General features: G+C 41.2%; 1 protein-coding gene across 4 annotated transcripts in view; it reads right to left on the bottom strand.

Annotated features, from left to right (window-relative positions):
* LOC139374980 (syntaxin-binding protein 5-like) overlaps nucleotides 1-21,575 on the bottom strand; it is a 41,253-nt gene extending 19,678 nt beyond the window's left edge. For all 4 annotated transcript variants that reach the window (XM_071116277.1, XM_071116279.1, XM_071116278.1 and 1 more), the window contains exons 1-12: nucleotides 21,085-21,575; nucleotides 20,180-20,277; nucleotides 12,503-12,584; nucleotides 10,697-10,797; nucleotides 9,553-9,687; nucleotides 8,163-8,226; nucleotides 7,963-8,046; nucleotides 7,432-7,555; nucleotides 6,321-6,399; nucleotides 6,034-6,188; nucleotides 582-654; nucleotides 231-378 (exon numbers count right to left, since the gene is read on the bottom strand). In XM_071116277.1, coding sequence (XP_070972378.1) covers nucleotides 231-378; nucleotides 582-654; nucleotides 6,034-6,188; nucleotides 6,321-6,399; nucleotides 7,432-7,555; nucleotides 7,963-8,046; nucleotides 8,163-8,226; nucleotides 9,553-9,687; nucleotides 10,697-10,797; nucleotides 12,503-12,584; nucleotides 20,180-20,277; nucleotides 21,085-21,222 — 1,281 coding nt within the window. In that variant the 5' untranslated portion in view covers nucleotides 21,223-21,575. The remainder of the gene's footprint in view (nucleotides 1-230; nucleotides 379-581; nucleotides 655-6,033; nucleotides 6,189-6,320; nucleotides 6,400-7,431; nucleotides 7,556-7,962; nucleotides 8,047-8,162; nucleotides 8,227-9,552; nucleotides 9,688-10,696; nucleotides 10,798-12,502; nucleotides 12,585-20,179; nucleotides 20,278-21,084) is intronic.
* Between the last annotated feature and the right edge of the window lie 2,059 nt (nucleotides 21,576-23,634).

Here is a 23,634-nt window from a genome sequence, read left to right as displayed (position 1 = left end):
AGAAGTTTATCTTTAAAATGGTGTATAATACTTGTATGTTTGAGGAATTTTAATTATGAGATTTCTGTTGATGTTGTCTCTCTGATGTTGGTCAGCTGGGGACGGTAGCGCCCCACCTAGCCTAGAGAGCCCTATTCCAATATTTAAAACAAATTGTAAGCACATAACACCTTTCTTAAGTGGGATAAAGCCTATTTTATAAAATGTTCTTTTCAAGTGGGATACATTACCTTCTTACTGTAACCCGGTCTCTTTTGCCAGGAGCCAACAGAGTAAAGTGCAGGTATGAGTTCAGGAGGGCAGTCAGCAAAATATTCTACGCACGTCACTGGAGACTTGTGGATCGACAAAGAGTACGGGTTCTCAAATATTGGGTATCTGTCAATCAAAAGGGAAAAGGCTGTGGTTGTAAGACACTAAGACTTAGAAGAAGAATATTACTTCATTACTTTACATTCTAACCCCACCCCCCTACTATATGTCAAGTCTGCAAACAGTAGGCCATCGTTCCATGTATCGTGCCACCATAAGTAAACATGCAAGTAAGCACACAAGTAGCCTACTGTAACAACAAAACTCACCCTATTTGTCTAAGGTCGATGACAACTAAATCCTTTTCCAAAAGGACAACTACGGCATAAGGATCCTGGAAATCTGTGATGCAGAAAAAAAAGTTCAAACATGTTAAGAAGAGTTAAACCATGGGGAAAAAGACAGAAAAGTCTTGATAAAGAAATCCTAATCACAGTGTTAGATATTGAAGTTTAATATACATAAATTATTCACACCCCTTGACTTTTTCCACATTTTGTTGTTTAACCTCTTAAATGTAAAGATTTTTTTTTCCAGTTCAGTCTGGTATGAGAACGGAAGCCCTTATCTGCAAAAGCAGGGTGTCTGCGGAATGCTGAGTATCTTGGCTATTGATCTGTGCCTTAAAATATTTGGTGTGGCTTACTATCATATTTGGGCAGGCTGAGACGAAGACCTCATTTCAAGATGGCTGCTACCTCCATTCCGGTTAGCGTTGTGAAGCATAAAATAAATAAACACAGAATACGTCGATACACACTGAAATCCGGGACTCCAGAGTGGCGCAGCGGACTAAGGCACTGCATCTCAGTGCTAGAGGCGTCACTACAGACCCTGGTTCGATCCCGGGTTGTATCACAACCGGCCGTGATCGGGAGTCCCATAGGGCGGCGCACAATTGGCTCAGTGTCGTCCGGGTTAGGGGAGGATTTGGCCGGGGTAAGCCGTCTTTGTAAAATAAGAATTTGATTGTCTTGCCTAGTTAAATAAAGGTTGAATAAAAAAATTAAACTAGGATGTCTTATTTGGCTGTCTGTGACCTACCGTTATTGACCACCAGCCCCGAGAGTCAAAATGTTCTTACAAGGTAAGCTTCCATTTGGTCTGTATTATAGATACATGGCGGGTATGAAATTAATTCTTAGGTTGGTAGGAACAAATCTAGCCTATTGTCAATGTTATCTGATGATGTATGACTTAATGGCAATGTGAATGTCCACCGAGTGACTATATCTTTGCTCATTAAAAACATGACATCAGGCTGATTATGCGCCGTAGGCATCCATTACACAGGGGATTGGCTACTATGGCACCTTGATAGTCTTGTAGCCAATGAGATACGTTTTCTAGGGATATGCAGTTGACCTGGGTGAGAGAAAGCAAGGCCTAGAACCTTTTATGTATAATGCAAACTATTGCTACCTGGCCCAGAGACAAGCCGCACTAAGCACGCTACATTACATTGTAAAACAGATTTCATCATTTAGCATAAAAGATGGCATCTTAAGGGGGAAAGAAACTAAGAATATCAAACAGGAAGCTAATAAGAAGGCAGCTATGAATAAGCATACCAACATAGAAGCTTTTAATAAAATACTAGTCGGACTCGGATCAGGGGAGCGATTTGGACAGCGAGGATTTCGACTTGGCCGACAAAAATTGCTTTCTAGAAGGATTGGATCCACTTATATGGGCACACTGTTAGAAACACATGCTTTTGCTACACCCCCAATAACATCTGCTAAATACGTGTATGTGACCAATATAATTTGATTTGAACAAGGTGCTTTTTGTGAAATGGAAGGACACTAGGGAAGTAACCATGCTCACCACACAGCATAAGGCATTCAATAACAACTTTGTCTCAAGGAGGGTTAAAAAGGAAGAATGTCCCCATTCCTGTAAAGAACTACAATGCCAGCATGGGGGTGTCAATCTAACTGATGCTCTGATAGGCTACTACCAGGTCCTCCACAAGACCAGGAAGTGGTATAAGAGGCAGAGGTGGGACCAAGTCATTGTTTTACAAGTCACAAGTAAGTCTCAAGTCTTAGCACTCAAGTCAAGACTGTCAAGTATCAAGTCAAGTCTCAAGTCCTAAACTTAGAGTTTTGAGTCCTAAACAAGTCATAATGTGCTCTTCACCAAATGTAATAGCATTTAATATTTTTAACAAGAGTAATATGTAGTATATTACATTTACGCAAATCATGAATGCTTTTAAAAATCTTTACATTTATTACGTTACAAATAAATGTTATATTTCCATGGAAATACATGGGTAGCCATGACAAAGACCCCCCCACCCAATAGTGATCGACTATCGAGGATCGCTATGGGGCGATGTAGGCTTGTACACAATCTCCCAACCTTACACACACACACTCTCTGTGTGGTTACAGTAGGCTAACATATGTCAATGGTTTTAGGAACAGCAGTAACATCAGGCAGGATTTAGGCTGCCAACTGCCTAGCCAGTTGTAGCTCAATCTTGGGTGCAATGATCACGTTCCCGCACTGAGTGACTGTGTGGAGGCTCATTGATTTAACGTTACGTTAGCCTACATGCTACACTAGTAAAGTTAGAAATTATATAGCTGTCGGCTATATTAGCCACAACTTACCGTTCTTTGAGCAGCTTCAAATGTCGAACAAAGTTGGAAGTTGTTGCGCCTCCGCATGTTTCGCAAGTTGCAATCTGTTTTTTGTTGATACAGCGGCGTCTTTATATCCAAAAATAATAATTTTGGGTATCATCTTTCCAAGGGCTCCATCTGAATTCACCCGCCGACGTTCCTCTGCACTGCCACGCACATCTTTTTCTCAGCTGGCACAATTTGATTGGCTGCTGTCCGATTCGAACTGTAATCCATTAAATGAAGAGTTGATGCACTGCACACTTTTTTAATAGGATCATTTTTAATATTTGGGCTTGGGGAGGGTATCAAGTCAGGTCGAGTCAAAAGGCTCAAGTCCAAGTCAAGTCACGAGTCATTGGTATTAAAGTCAAAGTCGAGTTGCAAGTCATCATAGTTGTGACTCGAGTCCACACCTCTGATAAGAGGAGTTGGCTACAGTAAATGGTTTCATTCTCCACAAGCAGATGGCAAAAGCCCTCTCTCCCAGTTGGCCTTCGAGAGCAGCTGGTGTTGGAAATGGCCGAATTGGGGACCATCACAAGACCCCCACTCAAGGTGAACGCCACTACCCAACACGCATGCCAAAAGACAAAAGGAAGAACTGCAAGCATTGCACAAAACACAAAAGGGGGAAAAGGGGGGATGCCAGATCTTCTGTCTGAAATGGCAGAGAGGGACTGCTTCAAAGACTATCATGACATACACAAGCTACGGTGAAAGTGAAATTAAATAACCTACACCTGGGATGTAAATCCAACACAAATGCCATTTGTAAATAGTTCAGCTTATTTCTATTTTTGCACCTTTTTTAGTGAAGGACACGTGTCTAAACAAGTTTATGTTTGAGAACACATTTTTATATATATTTTATGTATATCTGTTGCTTTTATATTGTTTTGTATGTGGGACCAATACATTGGATATGCCTAGGCTAAAAGTTCAGGCACTTTGGAGAGGTTGAAAAAAAAACACTGGGATATCCCCTGTATGTACCCCGACACCACCACAATGTTCGAGAGAGGTTGGTGTTGTAGAAATTTAGTTTTTATAGTGAACAATAACTTTTAGGCACGTCCAGTGTGCAAAAACAGTGCAATTACCACATTCGGACACTTTGGAGAGGTGGAAAGGACACTTGAATGTACCCTGGATACCCCATAACACCACCACAATGTTTGAGTGAGGTTGATATAGTATGAATTGTGTTTTCATACTGAACAAATAGCATTTAGGGATTGCAAATATGTAATAGCACTGGAATTATCTAACTTACAGACATGCCACTTTGGAGAGGTTTAGGGACACTTGGAAATGTCCCGTGACCACACCTGAAACCACTTACTAAAACATCTGCCCATTTCTAGTTGTTGGGTCTATCAATCCCATTAAAAAAATATATTTTTCACATGTTGTGGAAGCCATCTGATGCGTTTCCAGCTCTGGGAATCAATAATTCACTCATAGCTTGTCAATGAAAGACAACTTTCAAAATAAAAAAACAAAACAAAATGTTATTTTGTGTGTGCTTGATCTTGTGTATTCTGAACTATGTAACGCCTACCTATCTTCTGGTTATTTCCTCAATCTCCCAGATTTCTTCTTTCCAAATATACCAAGTTATGGCATGTCAGATTTTTTGTCAAAAGCCTACCTACACACAATACCCCATAATGTCAAAGTGGAATTATGTTTAAAATATATATATTTTTTTTTACAAATTAATGAAAAATGAAAAGCTGAAATGTCTCGAGTCAATAAGTATTTAACCCCTTTATTACTGCAAACCTAAATAAGTTTAGGAGTAAAAATGCGCTTAACAAGTCACATAAGTTGAATGGACTGTGTGCGCAATAATAGTGTTTAACATGATTTATGAATGACTACCTCATCTTTGCACCCCACGCATACAATTATCTGTAAGGTCCCTCAGTCGAGCAGTGAATTTCAAACACAAACTCAATAACAAAGACCAGGGAGGTTTATCAATGCCTCACAAAGATGGGCACCTATTTGTAGATGGGTAAAAAAAAATTGAATATCCCTTTGAGCATGGTGAAGTTACTACAAAGATACAGGCATCCTTCATAACTCAGTGGCCGGAAAGGAAGGAAATCACTCAGGGAATTCACCATGAGGCCAATGGTGACTTTAAAACGGTTACAGAGTTTAATGGCTGTGATAGGAGAAAACTGAGGCTGGATCAACAACATTGAAGTTACTCCACAATACTAACCTAATTGACAGAGTGAAAAGAAGGAAGCATGTACAGAATAAAAATATTCTAAAACATGCATCCTGTTTTCAGCAAGACACTAAAGTAATACTGAAAAAAATGTGGCAAAGCAATTCACTTTTAGTCCTGAACAAAAAGTGTTATGTTTGGGGCAAATCTAATACAACACGTTACTGATTACCTCTCCTTATATTTTCAAGCATAGTGGTGGCTGCATCATGTTATGGGTAATCGTTAAGGACTGGGGAGTTTTTCAGGATAAAAAAAATAAACAAAATGGAGCTAAGCACTGGAAAAATACTAGCTTTCCACCAGACACTGGGAGATGAATGCACCTTTCAGCAGGGAAATTACCTAAAACACAAGTCCAAATCTACACTGGAGTTGCTTACCAAGAAGAAAGTGAATGTTCCGGAGTGGCCGAATTACAGCTTTGACTTAATTTTACTTGAAAATATATGGCAAGACCTGAAAATGGTTGTCTAGCAATGATCAACAACCAATTTGACAGAGCTTGAATAATTTTGAAAATAATTGGCAAATGTTGCACAATCCAGGTGTGGAAAGCTCTTAGAGACTCACAGCTGTAATCTATAAAGTATGGTCTCAAGGGTGCAAATACTTAAGTAAATGAGATATTTCAATACATTTCAAAAAACAAGTTTTCTTTTTGTCATTATGGGATATTGTGTGTACATGCGTGAGAGAAGAAAATCTAATCCATTTTGAATTCTGGCTGTAACACAACAAAATGGGGAATAAGGTGGCGCTCATAAAGTATCATTATCCAATTTCAAAAGGATTTTTTTTTACAGCTATATGCTTCCATAGTATAAAACTCTAACTCACCATTTGGATATGGTGTTTCGCAGAGCGTGAGGAAGTCTACGATGGGATAGTTCATCTCCAGGAGGGCAGTACTCTTCCCATGCATCACCGTCAGACAGGCTCTCCTGCACCCTGTGTCATAGGACAGGCCTCCAGACATGACCACAAAGGCGTCCCTAGATAAGAAACAAGTACAGTAAATAAATAATACAAGACCTATCATATGCTCAAGTGTGTCACAGGACAACGTGTGGGTCCCTGGACTAGCCTTTATTTATTATTGTTTATTAGGACAACCAATCACTCACCCAGCTCTTGTCGTTTTGTACTCCACTTTAAGGATAGGTTTACATGGTTCTGGCTTCTTTCCATCCTTGGGCTGCTTACCTGAGATGTCATTTTGCACACACAAAAAAAATTACTTTCTGTAGACTGATTTATAGAACTCGTAAACATGTATTTCAATGCCCACATAAACATGTAGTCTATCATAACTCATTTAGGCATGCTCAAATTGTTAGCTAGATTACTTGTTGGTTATTACTGCATTGTCGGAACTAGAAGCACAAGCATTTCGCTACACTCGCATTAACATCTGCTAACCATGTGTATGTGACAAATAAAATTTGATTTCCAATGAAATTGTATTCGTCACATGTGCTGAAAAATTGATTTGTCACATGCGCTGAATACAACAGGTGTAGACCTCACAGTGAAATACTTACTTACAAGCCCTTAACCAACATTGCAAAGATTAAACCATTTTTTATACGTTGCTAAATAAACTAAAGGAAAAATAGTAACACGAAATAATTTTAACAAGGCTATATACAAGGAGTACCGGTACCGAGTCAATGCGCAGGGGTTCGGGTTAGTTGAGGAAATTGAAGTAATATGTACATGTAGGTAGGAGTAAAGTGACTATGCATAGATAATAAACAGAATGTAAATGTGTGTGTGTGTGTGTGTGTAGCGTCAATATGCATGTGTGTGTGTTTTGTGTGTGTCCGTGTATGTGTGTGTGTGTATGTGTGTATGTGTGTGTGTGTGTGTGTGTGTGTGTGTGTGTGTGTGTGTGTGGTTAGAGTCCAGTGAGTGTACATCAAGCCTGTGCAAGAGTCAGTGCAAAAAATAATAACAAATAAGAATAAAATAAGGGGGTCAATGTAAATAGTCCATTTGATTAACTGTTCAGCAGTCTTATGGCTTGGGGGTAAAAGCTGTTTATGAGCCTTTTGGTCCCAGACAAGGTGCTCCAGTACCACATGCCATGTCATCGACTTGGGTAGCCCGAGTCAAAAAAATGTAGGCCCTTCTGACACCGCCTGGTATATGTTGTGCTGTTTCCATCCCTCTGTTTTCCCCCCTAAGGTGCATTGAGACCCTTGGTGGTATGTCTGTGTGTACAACAGAACGTACCGTGTGGTGTGATGATGATTGTAGGCTTGGCAGGGACGCGTACGTTCCATGTAGTCAGAGTTCCATCTGAGTGGCTGCAGGTGAACTGTTTGCCCTCGTGGTGCCAGGCTACCGAGTGGATAGCCTGGAGGAGAAGAGAAAACACAGAGAGAGGAATAAACACAGAGTGGCTGCTTCATTAGTGTACATTAACTTTGAGGGAAATAATAACAGCATGTTGTGGTGTGGATGACTCGTGACTTTTAGAAAAGGCTATCTTCTAACATCTTATTTTTTCCAAACTATTGTTACATAATCAGTCAGAAACCACAAAAATATACATGTCTTACATATCCATTGGTACTTTCCAATAATTACGTTGAATTGAGCATCAACATCAAGCCCCAATACAAACTTAAGCAATGAAGATCAATAATGTAGTACGACAAATCTTGAACCACAATGTTCACTGTGCATTTCATATTTAAATGGAACTCCCCCTCTCCCCAGTCAGTCCCCAAAGGAACCAACAGCCACAGAAAAATGCCTTACCTCATCATAACTGTAGCGGTAGTCAGCTTTTTTGCATTTCAGGTCCCACAACACAACAGTCCCACATTCAAATCCAATCAAAATCTGCCAAAATAACAAAACATTTTGAAAATTGGATTTTTAGTAGCATGTTGTAAATAATCAATAATGTTGTGAAGCTCTGGAATGAATAAATTAAATGTTCTTTGGAAAGTTCCTACCTTTCCCTCGTCCATAGGGTTATCACTGATGTGGACCACAGGCCCAGGGTGTGACTTGGAGGACCTAAGGAGGAACAGGGGGAGATGGAGGGAACAGGCTCACTCCTAACATGATTGGCTTCTACTGGCTGTTTCATTCAAACAATGAATGTAAGATTCTTATCTCACTCAATTCTTCTTCCTGGTTTTACATTCCAACTTCCCCAGCTGTCAAGGAAATTAATAGTCTAAGTCTTCAACCCCCTCCCAGGCAAACCCAGGGACCCCCATTGTACGTTAGTGGGGGGAAGAAATACCACATCTTGTCTTATCATCAGGTGAATGATAAAGGCAAGGAGAAGTAATCAACATATTAAAATTAATAGATTTGGGAGATAAGTGTTCAGGTGGGCTTTCACACCTCACCAAACAAAGGAAAGGAGGGGTGCTTGACAACAATGACAAAAGTCATGAAAAGGGCTTACCAAGAAAAACTTCCAAAATGACTCATTTGAGGCAGAAAAGAGTTGGAGCACTCAAGAAGAAAGGCAGAGAATAATTCATTTTAACTCACTTTATTCCATTGTTCAGGATGAGTACAGGTGACTGACTTTGACACTAAAGAACACGTCAGCTTGACGTTGAAATGTCAGTCAACTGTACTCATCCTGAACAAAGTTATTACTCTCTGCTTTTTTTGTTGAGTGCTCCAACTGATTTCTGCCTCGAATTAGTCCTTTTGGAGATTTGGTAGATTGTTTTTCATTATTTTGAAAGAGTACGTGTAAACTCTTAACTCAGCCTATGCGCTAGAAAGGTAACTAACTACAAGCACATTTTCGCTAAGAGCATCTGTTTAGTTGGTTAAACAAAGGTTAGCCATGTGTTGGCAAAAAAGTATGTCCAAGTCAAAAAAGCTTACCAGCAGCACTTGCCGCACTGGTAGCCTACAGTATTTGCGGGTACTTTTTCAAACATATGTCAGATACTCCAGTGAGTGTAATTGGCTCCAATTAGTGTAATTTGCTCAATATTAGGAGTTGAAAAATAATGTTGACATCATTAGAAAGAAACATACATTATATATATATATATACATACATATATATATATATATATATATATATATATATATATATATATAGTACCTCCACAGGCCCCTAGGGGCCATGGACCCTTGGTTTAAAACCCTTGGTCTAAGTTAAAATAACATGGCAGAAATGGCGCAAAAGAATTAAACACAGTCTTTGACAGACTTCTAACTAACACACAGGGTGCATCCCAAATGGCACCAATATTTCCTGTATAATGTACTATTTTTGATTAGAGCCCATAGGGAATTGGATGTCATTTGGGACATAGACATAGAAACCTAAGCAGATAACAGCATAAAACAGACAGACAAACTCACAGTTCGATGGCTTTGTTCCACATGATAACGTAGCCTGAGAGTGTGAAGGACTCAACGTTGACGATGTGGATGTTTCCTTTCTCTGTGCCAATGTACAGCCATTTACTCTGGAAGGGCAGGTGACAAAACGTGATCCTGTAGGGGCAAAGGCAAAACTAATCAAGAGGTGAATCGCAAATGGCATGCTATTCCGTATATAGTGTACTACTTTTGAACAGGGCCCATAATGTTCTGGCCAAAAGTAGTGCACTATATATGGAATAGGGTGCCATTTTGGGATGCAGAAATTATGATTATTTGACCATGATCCTGTCAAAATGGAAGGGAATAATGTAAAAAGGTGAATGAGAAAGAGGATATTATTTCTTAGTTACTTCAACAAACATAACTACATCAAGTGTAGGTTCACCTGTCAAATACTGTCAATCTGATAGCTCTCTCTGAAGCAATAAAATATACACATTAAAAAAGGGGGACCTAATAACCTATCTTAGCGAGGGACATATCAAATAATCTACAAAACTTGACCGGTGAACCTACCACTTTCATGTGACAAAAAGGGTCCATAATAAATACACAGTGTAATATTTGCATACAGAGACAGCAGCATGAATTCCTATTTGGTAGCAAGAAACTGACTGTCTGTGTCCGAAATGATACACTATTGCCCTATGGGCCTTGGTCAAAAGTAGTGCACTATAAAATGAAGACGGTGGCATTTCAGACGCACCCACTGGGCCTTGCGAAGTCTTTCATTAGAATAAAACATGACATCACTAAAAGCAGAAGGAAATTGGTTACTATGGTATCAAGCAGGTTCAGGGGCTATTGGCCAGACAGAGAAGCGGGAGAGATTCAACAAGCAGCAGGAGTAATTTTGGACACACGGTATGTCCCAGCTTTGCACCCTATTCCCTAGATTGCACACGACTTTTGATGGGCCTTGGTCAAACGTAGTGCACTATATTGGGAATAGGGTGCCATTTTGGACGTAACCACAACCGCAGAGTGGGTGAATCAAGACAAGAGAAAATACTATTTATATTTAATATGATGACTCATGGGTCTAAGTTAGCCAACTTGAACGTAGCTACAGCTTTAGCTCTATTCAAATATGACCACTGTTCATGTTATACCTACGTACCTCTCCCTGTTGAATTTGAGAGTGTGCAGGATAGCTGGCTGCTTCTGCCTCAGGTTCCACAGATGAACGCTGTCATCAGCTAAGGCACTGACTAGCGCCCCCTGTTGATAGTGGTTATGAAGGGGTTATAATACCTCCACACATCTAATAAAGAACCAACAGGGTCATGTTCATAATGGCACATGGTTGCAAAAAGTTTGACAAAAATGTGTATTTCTTATTCGACAAGTATACGTTTCACTCCATTTTGGACATTTTCGTTCGTTTTTGCCTGCCTACTGAACACAACTTCAGTAAACATGATAACAGGACAGGGCTGAGTCAGAGGTAGGGCTGAGTCAGATAATATCATGTCCATACAATAAAGAACGCATTACAGAGTTTTGCCTCCACAAAGCCTACATTACTGTTTACTCAATGTGTTCACTAGTAAAGATCCATGGTCCATTAAAGGGTAGGAAGCACACGTTTTTACTCAAAGTAACAACACAGTGTGGTCAAAGATTTAGTAACTTAACTGTAGTCACGGTCTGGTTACCTATAACTACAAACATAGTTGTGTTTTGGGGTTTTGACATTTATTAACATATTTCCGGAACTACCCACAATGCACTATTTCTCAACGTCATATGGAGGATCTACTCTGTGCTACCGAGTTCGTATACTAGCACGGCAGCTAACTCAAGCAGGCTAACGCAAGCCACAACTCATGCTCTTCACAGAGTTTGTGGCTGTGTTATCTAGTGGGAACCTGTTAACACTGCAGGCACCGGTGCCTTCTTGCCGTGGGCTCAAAACAAAAAAGAGAAAATCATACCGGCTTGCTCTAATTGTGTAACGGTGATACCTCATCTGTTCTCCTTTTTGCTGGCTGGCTTGCCGTCTAAGATAACTGCATATAGCTAGCATTTTTAAATATTTGGTTAGAAGGCGTTATTTCCAATGATTTTACTTTAATGTAGCTGTGTGCTAGGTGTTCATAGCAACTAGCTGACTCATTCAGTGCTAATGTAACGTTAGCAGGCTGCTAGGGCTAGCGTTAGTAGGCATCTAGGGCTAACGTTAGTAGGCTAGTTGGCTAGAAAGCTTAGAAGTCGATTTGTAACAATACATTCAAAAAGTATTGGTTTGTAAGTTGGCTGAACATTTAATTGAAATCGGTAGTCATGAGCGCAAACGGTTTGGTTTAACTTGAAGTGATACATTTTGTTATTTTCTGTAGGAGTTTACATTATTTTAAATCACCTGGAAAATATTTTACGACATTTTGATCGGTTTTATGTAATAAATCCCAAAATAGAAAAGTCAGCTGTAACTTTGCATTGGGACTTTTGACACCAATCCATGTGTTAAATGTGGTTACGTTTATGCTACCTACCCTTTAAACATTGGGTAAGAACCACTAGGCGAGTTACATACTGTCTAACTGACTGTAGTGCATGCTAATGAGCAGGATAAAAACAGATTATATGGAAGAGGAATGGGGCTGAAGGGATGACTAACTAGGGCTGAAGGGATAAGGCAATGATTCAATCCAGGACTTTATCAATAGCATTTCCTCGATTGCATAATGTCCTTTCTCCTCGAATTCCTTCTCAAAACGCATTGGGAGGTTCTGTCCCTCGGACCTCCTTCTCAAATGCGTTTTGAGAAGGTGAGAGCAGAGAGGACACAAGGAATTGAGGAAACACTGTTGAGACAGAGCCCTGGGGAGTGCTGCCGGGGAACGGGACAATCAAGTTGGATAGAGGGGGAACAAAAATTGCAAAGATGTGCCCTGTACCCAACTCTGTGAGCGGGACTCACCTCGTTGACCAGGAACTGGAGCTGAATGACAGCTGCACCACTCTCATGTTGACAGTAACACTCCACACCCGCACGGCCAAAACTAAACAGCTCAGTCAAGGGACAGACCATACAGGAGAGATGGACATGTATTCATCATCAGCATCTGGGTTTATAGACATCCCCAGGGGAAATTAGATTTGTCACCAGCAAGACACATACAGCACCAGCCATTGTGTAAATATTTTGTGTAAATACCCATTCTGGCAGGGTTCAAGGAAACAATGAGGAAAACAATACAGATACATAGTATTTAAAAGGGGAGGCATGGTAGTACTGTATCCGACTGGCACATGGGGATCCTCCTATGCTTAGACCATGTTGCATTCAACTTCAGCATTGGGTCTGTTTGATGTATTTTCCCTGAGCAGTTGAATGAGAAAGTCAAGACTCGCTGCTTCCCTCCCTTAGCTTTTAAAACAACAGTAACTGACTCCGCTGCACACAACAACTATATATGTTCATATGACTGACTAAATACAAGTGAGGGAGTTATAAATAAAAACCAGTAGACCATGACAGTGTTACTTATTCATAACTCTATGGAAGCCAATTAGACAGGCAGCACAGGGCTACTACGGCGTCTCAGCTCTCTCTCTCTGTGTGTGCGTATGTCCCAAATGGCACACTATTCCCTAGTGCACTACCTGTGACTAGGGCTCTGGTCAAAAGTAGTACACTATATAGGGAATAGGGTGCCATTTGGGATGCAAGCTGTAGGGTCATTCAAGTCAGATGTTTCCTGTCTGCTGACACTGTGAAACTACGTATGACCCCAAGTCCACTGATATACTATACATAACTGCCAAGCAACCATGGGAACAGTCCTGTGAGAAATAATTCACTGTGGAATTGAGCCAATAGCAGTCTCAAAATGACTGCAGATTAAATTAGATTTAGCTTAAAAATACTTAAAGGGCCAATCTGTAGTTTGTTTACAATTACATTGTCTACAAACAAAAGGATAAAACAAGCTTATATGTTGGTTTCTAATGGGGTTAGAATGTTTAACTAAGCTAGGGCGGCATTTATAAGTTATAAAGCCTCCTTAATGTACCTGGTCGTGAAAATAAAAAGAGCACCAGACGACAGACATGCTCAGAGATAAGGCCTGCTGTACTGTATATCAAATAAAATGTATTTATATAGCCCTTCGTACATCAGCTGATATCTCAAAGTGCTGTACAGAAACCCAGCCTAAAACCCCAAACAGCAAGCAATGCAGGTGTAGAAGCACGGTGGCTAGGAAAAACTCCCTAGAAAGGCCAAATCCTAGGAAGAAACCTAGAGAGGAACCAGGCTATGAGGGGTGGCCAGTCCTCTTCTGGCTGTGCCGGGTATAGATTATAACAGAACATGGCCAAGATGTTCAAATCTTCATAAATTACCAGCATGGTCAAATAATAATAATAATCACAGTAGTTGTCGAGGGTGCAGAAAGTCAGCACCTCAGGAGTAAATGTCAGTTGGCTTTTCATAGCCGATCATGAAGAGTATCTCTACCACTCCTGCTGTCTCTAGAGAGTTGAAAACAGCAGGTCTGGGACAGGTAGCACGTCCGGTGAACAGGTCAGGATTCCAGAGCCGCAGGCAGAACAGAACAGTATACACTGAGTGTATAATAGACTGACCAGGTGAATCCAGATGAAAGCTATGATCCCTTATTGATGTCACCTGTTTAAATCAGTGTTGATGTAGCGGAGGAAGACAGGTTAAATAACAATTTCCAAGCCTGGAGACAATTAAGAAATAGATTGTGTACGTGTGCCATTCGGAGGGTGAATGGGCAAGACAAAGGATTTAAGTGCCAGTCAGCCAACTGACAGTCCAGCACCCAATGCACAACTCATCGTACCTTGACATGAATGTGGTATGGCAGTCGACGACCTTAAGATTTATTTCAGAAAAAAAAGAAAAAAAGAAATTGGTTGCGGTGGGCTAAGGAACTAAAACACTGAGGTGGAAAAACATTGCCTGGTCTGGTCTGATGGATCCCGGTTCCTGCTGTTTCACGCCCATGGGAGGACTCGGGTATGGAGAAAACCATGAGTACATGCATCCAACATGGTGCGTGTCAACATTGCAGGCTGGCGGTGGTGTGGGGTCTGTTTTCATGGCAGACATTGGGCCCCTTGATAAAAAAGTGGAGCAACGTTTTGAATGCCACAGGACATCATTGCCAATCATGTGCATCCAAAATTGATATTTTCAGCAAGATAATACCCCAATGCCACTAACAGTTCAACTTGACACAACTGCGGGAAGCATTGCTGTCAACATGGGCCAGCATCCCTGAGGAATGCTTTCGACACCAACGAATTGAGGCTGTTCTGCGGGCAAGAGGGAGAGCAACGCAACATAAGGATGATGTTCCTAATGTTTTGTACACTCAGTGTACTTGCTACTGTGTCGTTAGCTTGGATCTGGACAGACACACTGAAATAATGTCTGTTTGAACAGGATTAACAGCAGCTATAAATCAAACAACCTCTGAATGCCTTGAACAAACTAAGGTGGGGTTACACTACAGCCCAACAGAGTGCCATTAACCAGGCAGCCTCCACTGTTAGGCATCACAATAGGATCTGATCAGAGGGCTATAAAGTCACTTGATGATGAGTGCAATGGCAGTGAAGTAGACACATGTGGTTCCTATGACAGCATCAGCATCTCCTTTCTAGTTGAGAGGCACTGTTCTTAGTAGCAGACTTGGGTTCCAATACTATTTGATAACAGTTGAAATACTTGATCTGTAATTGATTGAGTCTGCCTGGCTTAATTAGACCAATAGCATAGACCCAAAACTGTAAATCCCACCCATCTGACACTTCAGGTAGGCTAGAACAAGCTCTCAAAGCATTTTTAACATTTCAAATAGCACACTGAACAAAAATATAAAACGCAACCTGGAACAATTTATAAGATTTTACCGAGTTACAGTTCAAATAAGGAAATCAGTCAATTGAAATATATTCATTCGGCCCTAATCTATGGATTTCACTTGACTGGGAATATAGATATGCATCTGTTGGTCACAGACACCTTACAAAAAAAGGTAAGGGCGTAGATCAGAAAACCAGTCAGTACCTGGTGTGACCACCATCAGCATCATGCAGCACGGCACATCTCCTTCGTATAGAGTTGATCAGGCTGTTGTGTGAGACAACATGCCACAATCCTCTTCAATGGCTGTGCAAAGTTGCTGGATATTGGCAGGAACTGGAACACGCTGACGTACACGTTGATTCAGAGCATCCCAAATATGCTCAATGGGCAGTGAGTATGCAGGCCATGGAAGAACTGGGACATTTCAGCTTCCAGGAATTGTGTACAGATCCTTGCGACATGGGGCCGTGCATTTTCATGCTGAAACATGAGGTGATGGGGGCGGATAAATGTCACAATAATTGGCCTCAGGATCTCGTCACGGTATCTCTGTGCATTCAAATTGCCATCAATAAAATACAATAGTGTTCGTTGTCCATAGCTTATGCCTGCCCATACCATAACCCCATCGCCACCATGGGGCACTCTGTTTACAACGTTGACATTAGCAAACCGCTAGCCCACACGACGCCATACTCAGTCACTGTACAGTTGAAAACGGGATTAATCCGTGAAGATCACACTTCTCCAGCATGCCAGCAAAGGTGAGCATTTGCCCACTGAATTCAGTTACGACGCCAAACTGCAGTCAGGTCAAGACCCCGGTGAGGACGATGAGCATGCAAATGAGCTTCCCTGAGACGTTTTCCACAGTTTCATCCGTTTTCCAGGTGAAGAAGCCAGATGTGGAGGTCCTGAGCTGGCATGGTTGAGGCCATTTGGAAGTACTGACAAATTCTCGACAACTTATGGTAGAGAAATGAACATTAAATTATCTGGCAACAGCTCTGGTGGACATTCCTGCAGTCAGAATGCTAATTGCCTGCTCCCTCAAACTTACAACATATGTGTTCTGTGCATTGTGTTCTGTGACAAAACTGCACTGTTTAGTCAGCTTATTGATATGCCACACCCGTCATGCACACATTTGTGCATCACATTTGAAAGAAGCTTTTTGTGCACGTGGAACATTTCTTGGATTTATTTTATTTCAGCTCATGAAACCAACACTTTACATGTTGTGTTTATATTTTTGTTCAGTATATTTTAACCCAGGCATGCTACACCACAGAGAGAAAAAGGCTATTCCACCAACTGACAGATAAAGAGACACTTCCTCATTGGTAAACCACAGTGGTTCGCCTTGCAGCATTTCACAACAGCAAAAGGGTTCATATCAGATGACAACATGATGACAATCATAAGACAAGAACCTGCATATCTCAATCACATGGAAATGTACAAACAATAATGTGTTTCAATAGAAAACCAAACAGCTTACAATATAACACAACATGCAAAAAACTTGCTCTTCTGCTATTTGACATTTGTGAAGTAGGAACTAGTGTCAAACGCCTCAGAATCTGTAACCGGTAACAGTATTATAAACTGGGTGGTTTGAGCCCTGAATGCTGATTGCCTGATAATGGATATAACAAAACATTACTTTTTTTGTGCTTCATTTAGGTTGGTAACCAGTTTATAATAGCAATAAGGCACCTCACGAGTTTTTGATATATGGCCATTATATCACGCCGCAACAGCGTGCACAAGAACAGCTCTTGGCCGTGGTATATTGGCCATATACAGTGCATTCGTAAAGTATTCAGACCCCTTGACTTTTTCCACATCTTGTTACGTTACAAGCCTTATAATAATTTATTAAATACAACATTTTCCTCATCAATGTACACACAATACCCCATAGTGACAAAGTGAAAAGAGGTTTAGATTTTTCTTGAAAATGTATAAAAAAATAAAACAGAAATACCTTATTTAAATAAGTATCAGACCCTTTCCTATGAGATTTAAAATTTAGATCAGGTGCATCCTGTTTCCATTGATAATCCTTGAGATGTTTCTACAACTTGATTGGAGTCCACCTGTGGTAAATTCAATTGATTGGACATGATTTGGAAAGGCACACACCTGTCGATATAAGGTCCCACAGTTGACAGTGCACTTCAGAGAAAAATCCAAGCCAGGAGGTGGAAGGAATTGTCCGTAGAGGTCCGAGACAGGATTGTGTCGAGGCACAGATCTGGGGACGGGGACTAAAAAATGTCTGCAGCATTGAAGGTCCCAAAGAACACAGTGGCCTCCATCAGTCTTAAATTGAAGAAGCTTAGAACCACCAAGACTCTTCCTAGAGCTGGCTGGCCGGCCGGCCAAACTGAACAATCGGGGGTGAAGGGCCTTGGTCAGGCAGGTGACCAAGAACCCGATGGTCACTCTGACAGAGCTCCAGAGTTCCTCTGTGGAGACGGGAGAACCTTCCAGAAGGACAACTATCTCTGCAGCACTTCACCAATCAGGCCTGTATGGTAGAGTGGCCAGACAGAACCCACACCTCAGTAAAAGGCATATGAAAGCCCACTTGGAGTTTGCCAAATGGCACCTAAAGGACTCTCAGACCAGGAGAAAAAAAGATTGAACTCTTTGGCCTGAATGCCAGGTATCACATCTGGAGGAAACCTGGCACCATCCCTACGGTGAAGCATGGTGGTGGCAGCATCATGCTGTGGGAATGTTTTTCAGCAGCAGGGACTGGGAGAGGATTCAGAACAGAGGGAAAGATGAATGGAGCAAAATAGAGGAGATACTTGATGAAAACCTGCACCTGCACCAGCGCTCAGGACCTCAGAATGGGGTGAAGGTTCACCTTCCAACAGGACAACAACCCTAAGCACACAGTCAAGACAACGCAAGAGTGGCTTGGGACGAGTCTCTGAATGTCCTTGAGTAGCCCGGACTTGAACCCGATCAAACATCTCTGGAGAGACCTGTAAATAGCTGTGCAGCGAAGCTTCAGTTCCAACCTGGCAGAGCTTGAGAGGATCTGCAGATAAGAATGGGAGAAACTCCCCAAATACAGGTGTGCCAAGATTGTAGCATCATATCCAAGAAGACTCGAGGCTGTAATCGCTGGCAAAGGTGTTTCAACAAAGTACTGAGTAAAGGGTCTGAATACTTATGTAAATGTTATTATTTTTTATTTGTAATACATTAGCAAAAAATGGCTAAACCTGTTTTTGCTTTGTCATTATGGGGTACTGTGTGTAGATTGAAGGGGGGGAAACTATTTTAGTATAAGGCTAACGTAACAAAATGTGGAAAAAGTCCAGGGCGTCTGAATACTTTCTGAATGCACTGTACCACACCACCTTGGGCCTTATTTCTTAATGAGACTACTACTGCAAGTTTCATACATACACATATACACACACAGTAGTAAAGGTTCCCCTGGAGCAAATTAGGGTGAAGTGTCTTGCTCAAGGACACGTCGACAGATTTTTCACCTTGTCGGTTTGGGTATTGACAACCGCAACCTTTCGGTTGCTGGCCCAACACTCTAACCTCTAGGCTACCTGTCTCCAAGAGTCATAGAAATAAAGCTATTAGATAAGTAGTGGAAATGTCCATGAAATATAGAGGAAAACACTGTGGTAGTATAGATAGATCTATCAAATGTAGACCATTTTAGACCACTAAGACATGGAGGAGTGTGTGTTTATGTTCTTTAGGAGGTGGATTATAACCAAACAATGGTCCTAGGATACAGACTGGGACTGACAAAGGAATAGAGCAACCCATCCCTATAAATAAGAAACATATGGTAAATGGCTGCTCATATATTGGCTTTGTTTAAATCAGTTAAGGTCATTGAGAACACATTATCTTTTACAATAACGACTTACCCAAGGAGCAATGAGATGCTCCTGATGACATACAGCAGACTGTGTTACTTTGCGTTGTGCAAAGCGAACATTTTCTAAACTAGAGCATGACATGATGCCAAAAAAAGACTGTCTGAGAACAATATAAACTGGTGCCATGCCATTGAATGACCTTCAAAGCAACACGTTTACCCAAGCCGAGCTTAACTGACTGAGCCTTTAGGGAGTTGTACAAATCCAACAGCTATTTTATTCTCCAGGCTTATGTTTCACCAATGAGGACCGGGACCCTGCCTGGGACTGCAGCATGTAGCCAGCAGCTTGGCTGTGTGCGCTCTCACACGGTCTGACAGACATGCACAGCAGGACCAGATGTTCAAAGCACATAGCCTAGGCCATGAGGGGGAACTGGGCCGGCATACACCAGGCAGCACAGTGGAGGAGCTTGGGCCAGGTTGGCTCCCCAGGATATGGCAGCAGAGCAGAGCTGAACAGCTCATCATGTCATGGTAGAGATATTACTAATGAGTCTGTGGGTGCGTCCCAAACGGCATCCTATTCCCTATATAGTGAACCTGACTCTGCTGCTCAGAGAAACATGTGCTACTACTGGGTAATCCTCTATAACCACAATTTCCTAATTTACTGAACTTGAGGATCTTACACTGAAGCCAATATAAGGTCCCATATAACTATCAACAGAGAATCTCCATTGAGCATGCTTTTTAATCCTGGACAAGGCTTAACCCTGTCTGGGAAACTGGCCATAAATGAATAATGTCAGAGATAGGTCTAATTGCACTGGGATTGCTAATACTGTTTGTTGAGTTCCCTATTTAAAGACAAAAAAAGATACAGTCTCACAGCTCCGCTCTGAGTCCCGACAGCCAGAATCTTCTGCACAGGGTCAAAGGCCATGGAGGAGGGTTGGTAAGGGAAGCCATGGCGCACAGTCTGAAGGAGCCAAAGAACATATTCTGCATTAGCTGTTAGATCACCTCCAGATAAACAATTTACAGACATTCAATCAAGTACTGTTATGTTATCTCATGTTTTGTTGTATCCAGGAAACTGTGTGACATTTCAAAGGCAATTGTTTTCGTCTAAATACAAAAGATGTATGATCAGTTTAAATCCATATCTAGACGAGTCTCTCTTTCCCACAGAAGAAAAAAGCTAAATATTTCTAGGAAAGTAGCTATCCCGTTTGACAAGCCAGGTGTTCCCTGTCACAGTCAGATCATCGGATAGCTGCTGTAGCTTGCTAGCTAGCCAACAACACTGGATGACATTATCACTTTAATTATAGCAGGCTAAACTCCACTGAAATTAAATCAGAAAATTCCTTGAGTGCAGTTTAGTCCGCTACTTAATGACATAATCCAGAGGATTATTCAGATTTAATTTATGGCTGGTTGGTTGAGGACATTAAAGACAGATGACATAACCTTGCTTGTTAACGTTAGTTAGCTGGTGGGTTGATGCTTTGGCCAATGGCAATGCCAGACATTGGGACTGTGAGAGGCAGTCAGTTGATTATCTTGACAACTAGCAATCCTATAATTATATAGCTGGCAACCCCCTATACTAGCTAGTTACAAGAACCGCATCAATGCAATGTCAGCAGAGACACAAATAACTTAAGACACTAATGATTTAAAAATCACGCGCTGTCAACGTGTCAACACAGCTCCTGCTAACTCGCTCGCTGGTAAACTTCAATGATTCCCAGCAAAAACAGCTAGCTAGTTAGTAGCCCACCTTGCAGAGCTGAAAATGCTCCGACTGTAGTGTCTCTTGGATCACATCGTTTTGACTAGTTCCCGGTTGTGGAGATGCAGAGGAAAATGAAGAAGCAGCCAAGCCGTCCAGCACTTTTCTAATATTGAACTTCTTCATTTTCCCTCAATACAGACGAGGACGAAACACACTAAATGGATCAACAAAGCCACCATAAATTGGATAGTGCACTTCCTAGCTAGATGTTAGTTAAAGACGCAAACTTGGCTAATATCTTGTTCTTAATCTCGCTCGCATGTTACGGATTGTGTTGTCACTGCACTCTCAACAGTACAATTCACGTGTACACAGTTTAAGCATATGCATATTAATGAATTATTGTCGAAAATCGTGTATCCATCGATATTGCATGTATCTAGTCGGAGTCGATTGTAAAAGCTCCGCTGACGGCAGCCAGCTAGCTAGGCTACTGTTAGCCAGCCTAGCTAACACGGAAACACAGAGACGAGTCTGCGCGGTAGAGGCAGCAACACGCCGGATGTACACATTGGATCCAGTATGTAAACATATAATTGACGTTCAATCTTTATTTTTGGAAACTGTTGTTAAACAAATGATGAATCATTGAATAAGATAATAACAGTATGCACTATACATAAATGTTCATATCCAGCGAGTTTACTTGACAAAGTCACAAAGCTACAAAGCTAGCACTCATTGAAAATAGAGGCGAAGCTACATGGACACTGTGTAATATAATATACCAATAATATGTTTTCTCCGGCAGGTGGCGGAGTTTCGTTTTTTTCCCACTCACCAAGCGAGGAGGTTTTGTATGGAGGTCAACAGAAGTGTCGAATTTGGTCAACAAAAACATGTAATGGCTTATTTGTTGTATGGAGGTTTATTTGATCGAATGGAAGTTTCGTAATGGTTATGTTGTTAGGAGTGTACTGATATAAGTAGAACACGTGACCTCCGGGCAACTTTGATTTAAAAAAAAACGTTATATAAACAAACAAAAAAAGAAACATCCCTTTTTCAGGACCCTGTCTTTCAAAGATAATTAGTAAAAATCCAAATAAATTCACAGATCTTCATTATAAAGGATTTAAACACTGTTTCCCATGCTTGTTCAATGAACCATTAACAATTAATGAACATGTACCTGTGGAACGGTCGTTAAGACACTAATAGCTTGCAAACGGTAGGCAATTTAGGTCACAATTAGGAAAACTTAGGACACTAAAGAGGCCTTTCTACTGACTATGAAAAACACCAAAAGAAAGATGCCCAGGGTCTCTGCTCATCTGCGTGAATGTCCGTACTGCGAGACGCCTAAGACAGCGCTACAGGGAGACAGGACAGACAGCTGATCGTCCTCGCAGTGGCAGACCACGTGTAACAACGCCTGCACAGGATCGGTACATCCAAACATCACACCTGTCGGACAGGTACATGATGGCAACAACAACTGTCCGAGTTACATCAGGAACTTGTTCAGTTTATGTCTCTTTTTGTTGAATCTTGTTATGTTCATACAAATATTTACACATGCTAAGTTTGCAGAAAATAAACGCAGTTGACAGTGAGAGGATGTTTCGGTTTTTGCTGAGTTTACATATACATCACATGTGCAACCGAACTCTAGACCACCTTTACTCCACACACAGAGACTCATACAAAGCTTTCGCTCGCCCTCCATTTGGCAAATCTGGCCATAAATCTATCCTGGTTTCTGCTTATACAAGCAAACACTGAAGCAGGAAGTACCAGTAACTCGCTCAATACGGAAGTGGCCAGATGATGCGGATGCTACGCTACAGGATGGTTTTGCTAGCACAGACTGAAATGTGTTCCGGGATTCATCCAATGGCATTGAGAAGTATACCACCTCAGTCACCGGCTTCATCAATTAGTGCATGGACGACGGCGTCCCCACAAAGACCGTATGTCCAGTTGAAGTTGGAAGTTTACATACACCTTAGCCAAATACATTTAAACTCAGTTTTTCACAATTCCTGACATTTAATCCAAGTAAGAATTCCCTGTCTTCGGTCAGTTAGGATCATCACTTTATTTTATGAATGTGAAATGTCAGAACAATAGTAGAGAGAATGATTTACTTCAGCTTTTATTTCTTTCATCACATTCCCAGTGGGTCAGAAGTTTACATACACTCAATTAGTATTTGGTAGCGTTGCCTTTAAATGGTTTAACTTGGGTCAAGAATTTGGGGTAGCATTCCACAAGCTTCCCACAATAAATTTTGTGCATTTTGGCCCAGTTCTCCTGACAGAGATGATATTATTGCGTCAGGTTTGTTGGCCTCCTTGCTCGCACCCGCTGTTTCAGTTCTGCCCACACATTTTCTATAGGATTGAGGTCAGGGCTTTGTGGCCACTCCAATATCTTGACTTTGTTGTCCTTAAACCGTTTTGACACAACTTTGGAAGTATGCATGGGGTCATTGTCCATTTGGAAGACTCATTTGCGATCAAGCTTTAACTTCCTGACTGATGTCTTGAGATGTTGCTTCAATATAGCCACATCATTTTCCACCCTCATGAT

Source organism: Oncorhynchus clarkii, chromosome 19, assembly GCF_045791955.1.
Source record: "Oncorhynchus clarkii lewisi isolate Uvic-CL-2024 chromosome 19, UVic_Ocla_1.0, whole genome shotgun sequence".
NCBI lineage: Eukaryota > Metazoa > Chordata > Actinopteri > Salmoniformes > Salmonidae > Oncorhynchus > Oncorhynchus clarkii.
Note: the sequence above shows the minus strand (reverse complement) of the source record. Positions and strands in the feature narration are given on the sequence as shown.